The sequence below is a fragment of the Branchiostoma floridae genome, chromosome 1, assembly GCF_000003815.2.
Source record: "Branchiostoma floridae strain S238N-H82 chromosome 1, Bfl_VNyyK, whole genome shotgun sequence".
In the NCBI taxonomy this organism is placed as follows: Eukaryota; Metazoa; Chordata; class Leptocardii; order Amphioxiformes; family Branchiostomatidae; genus Branchiostoma; species Branchiostoma floridae.
Genome location: NC_049979.1, coordinates 33,034,772 through 33,035,815, shown reverse-complemented (window position 1 = coordinate 33,035,815; position 1,044 = coordinate 33,034,772). Strand labels below are relative to the sequence as shown.

The 1,044-nt window shown below is 34.0% G+C and overlaps 2 protein-coding genes across 4 annotated transcripts in view; one reads left to right on the top strand and one right to left on the bottom strand.

Moving 5' to 3' along the window:
- Positions 1-1,044, top strand: part of LOC118410961 (homeobox-containing protein 1-like) — a 1,064,572-nt gene that overhangs the window by 332,014 nt on the left and 731,514 nt on the right. The gene's annotated exons all lie outside the window — the stretch shown is intronic.
- The window catches only part of LOC118410895 (beta-1,4 N-acetylgalactosaminyltransferase 2-like), a 36,809-nt gene that overhangs the window by 15,973 nt on the left and 19,792 nt on the right, over positions 1-1,044 (bottom strand). For all 3 annotated transcript variants that reach the window (XR_004830621.1, XM_035812781.1, XM_035812787.1), the window contains exon 8: positions 185-375. Coding sequence is in view for 2 of the 3 variants with exons in the window: in XM_035812781.1 (XP_035668674.1) it covers positions 185-375 (191 nt within the window). In the remaining variant the exon portion in view is untranslated. The remainder of the gene's footprint in view (positions 1-184; positions 376-1,044) is intronic.

Below are 1,044 nucleotides of genomic sequence, written 5' to 3'. Positions count from 1 at the left end.
ATTCTTTTTTTAGGATAAAGTGTTATTAACAAAGGCGATTATGATGTGTTTCAGTGATGAACCATATATTAACGAGATGTTTCAACATTTCGTTGATTGAACTTCTTTATTAGAGTCAAAATAGAATAAAATTTGTTGTATCTTATGAATTCTACATCGTTTACTGTGGTGAAAGTTTACTTACAGTAAAGCCAGGCATTCTGTAGTGATGAACGTTGTTATGTTGCATGTTCGTGAATTCACTTCGAGGAGTGTCGTCAGCGAGGATGACTCTTAGCCCAGGATAAAATCTCTGGATGGAGTTTATGGCTGACCTTGCCTTGTGGTATCGAAGAAACGTTTTTATAATGACAGTTACCCTTTCTTCGATAGTTCCTAATTAGAAAAGAAATTTCAACAAGATTTTAAGATTAACTACAAACATGTAGATATAAGATAGTACATGTCCCTAACAACTTAAAAAAAAACGTAATTCGTAACCCACAAACACCCGAGTGGAGTGCCAGGTGTAGTCTGTGAAGTGCCATTTAAACACAATCTATTGTCAAGAAATATTTATTCTGTGCCTTTGTCAGTCAATATATTTTAAGTTTTTTTTTTTTTTTTTCACAAAGATTTGTGCAATACTGTGAAAATGATAAAGGACAGTCTCTGTTCTGTCCATCTTGGCTCCAAATTGACCCGGGCAAACTTTGATGTTTTCAAAACAGACTTTTGACACTTACCCATAACTACATATCTTATTACCACAAATTTTGTGTCATCATTATATAATATGACATAGTTATAACGTCATTTACCTAATAAGCGCGGATGGCATGAATTTTGACCATAAAGTCATAATTATACGTCGATGTAGGTTAGACATCCAGGTAATAAGATGCGCCAATAGTTGTTACTCAAGCAACTGGATATGGTTTTCGAAACGGTCAGGCGTTTCGAATGTTATCTACTATCATTCTTTAGTGCCACTGAAGTGATCCTGAAAAAAACTTATCTTTTATACCCTAATTAGGAAGGAAGATTTTATCTGTCCAATAGAAT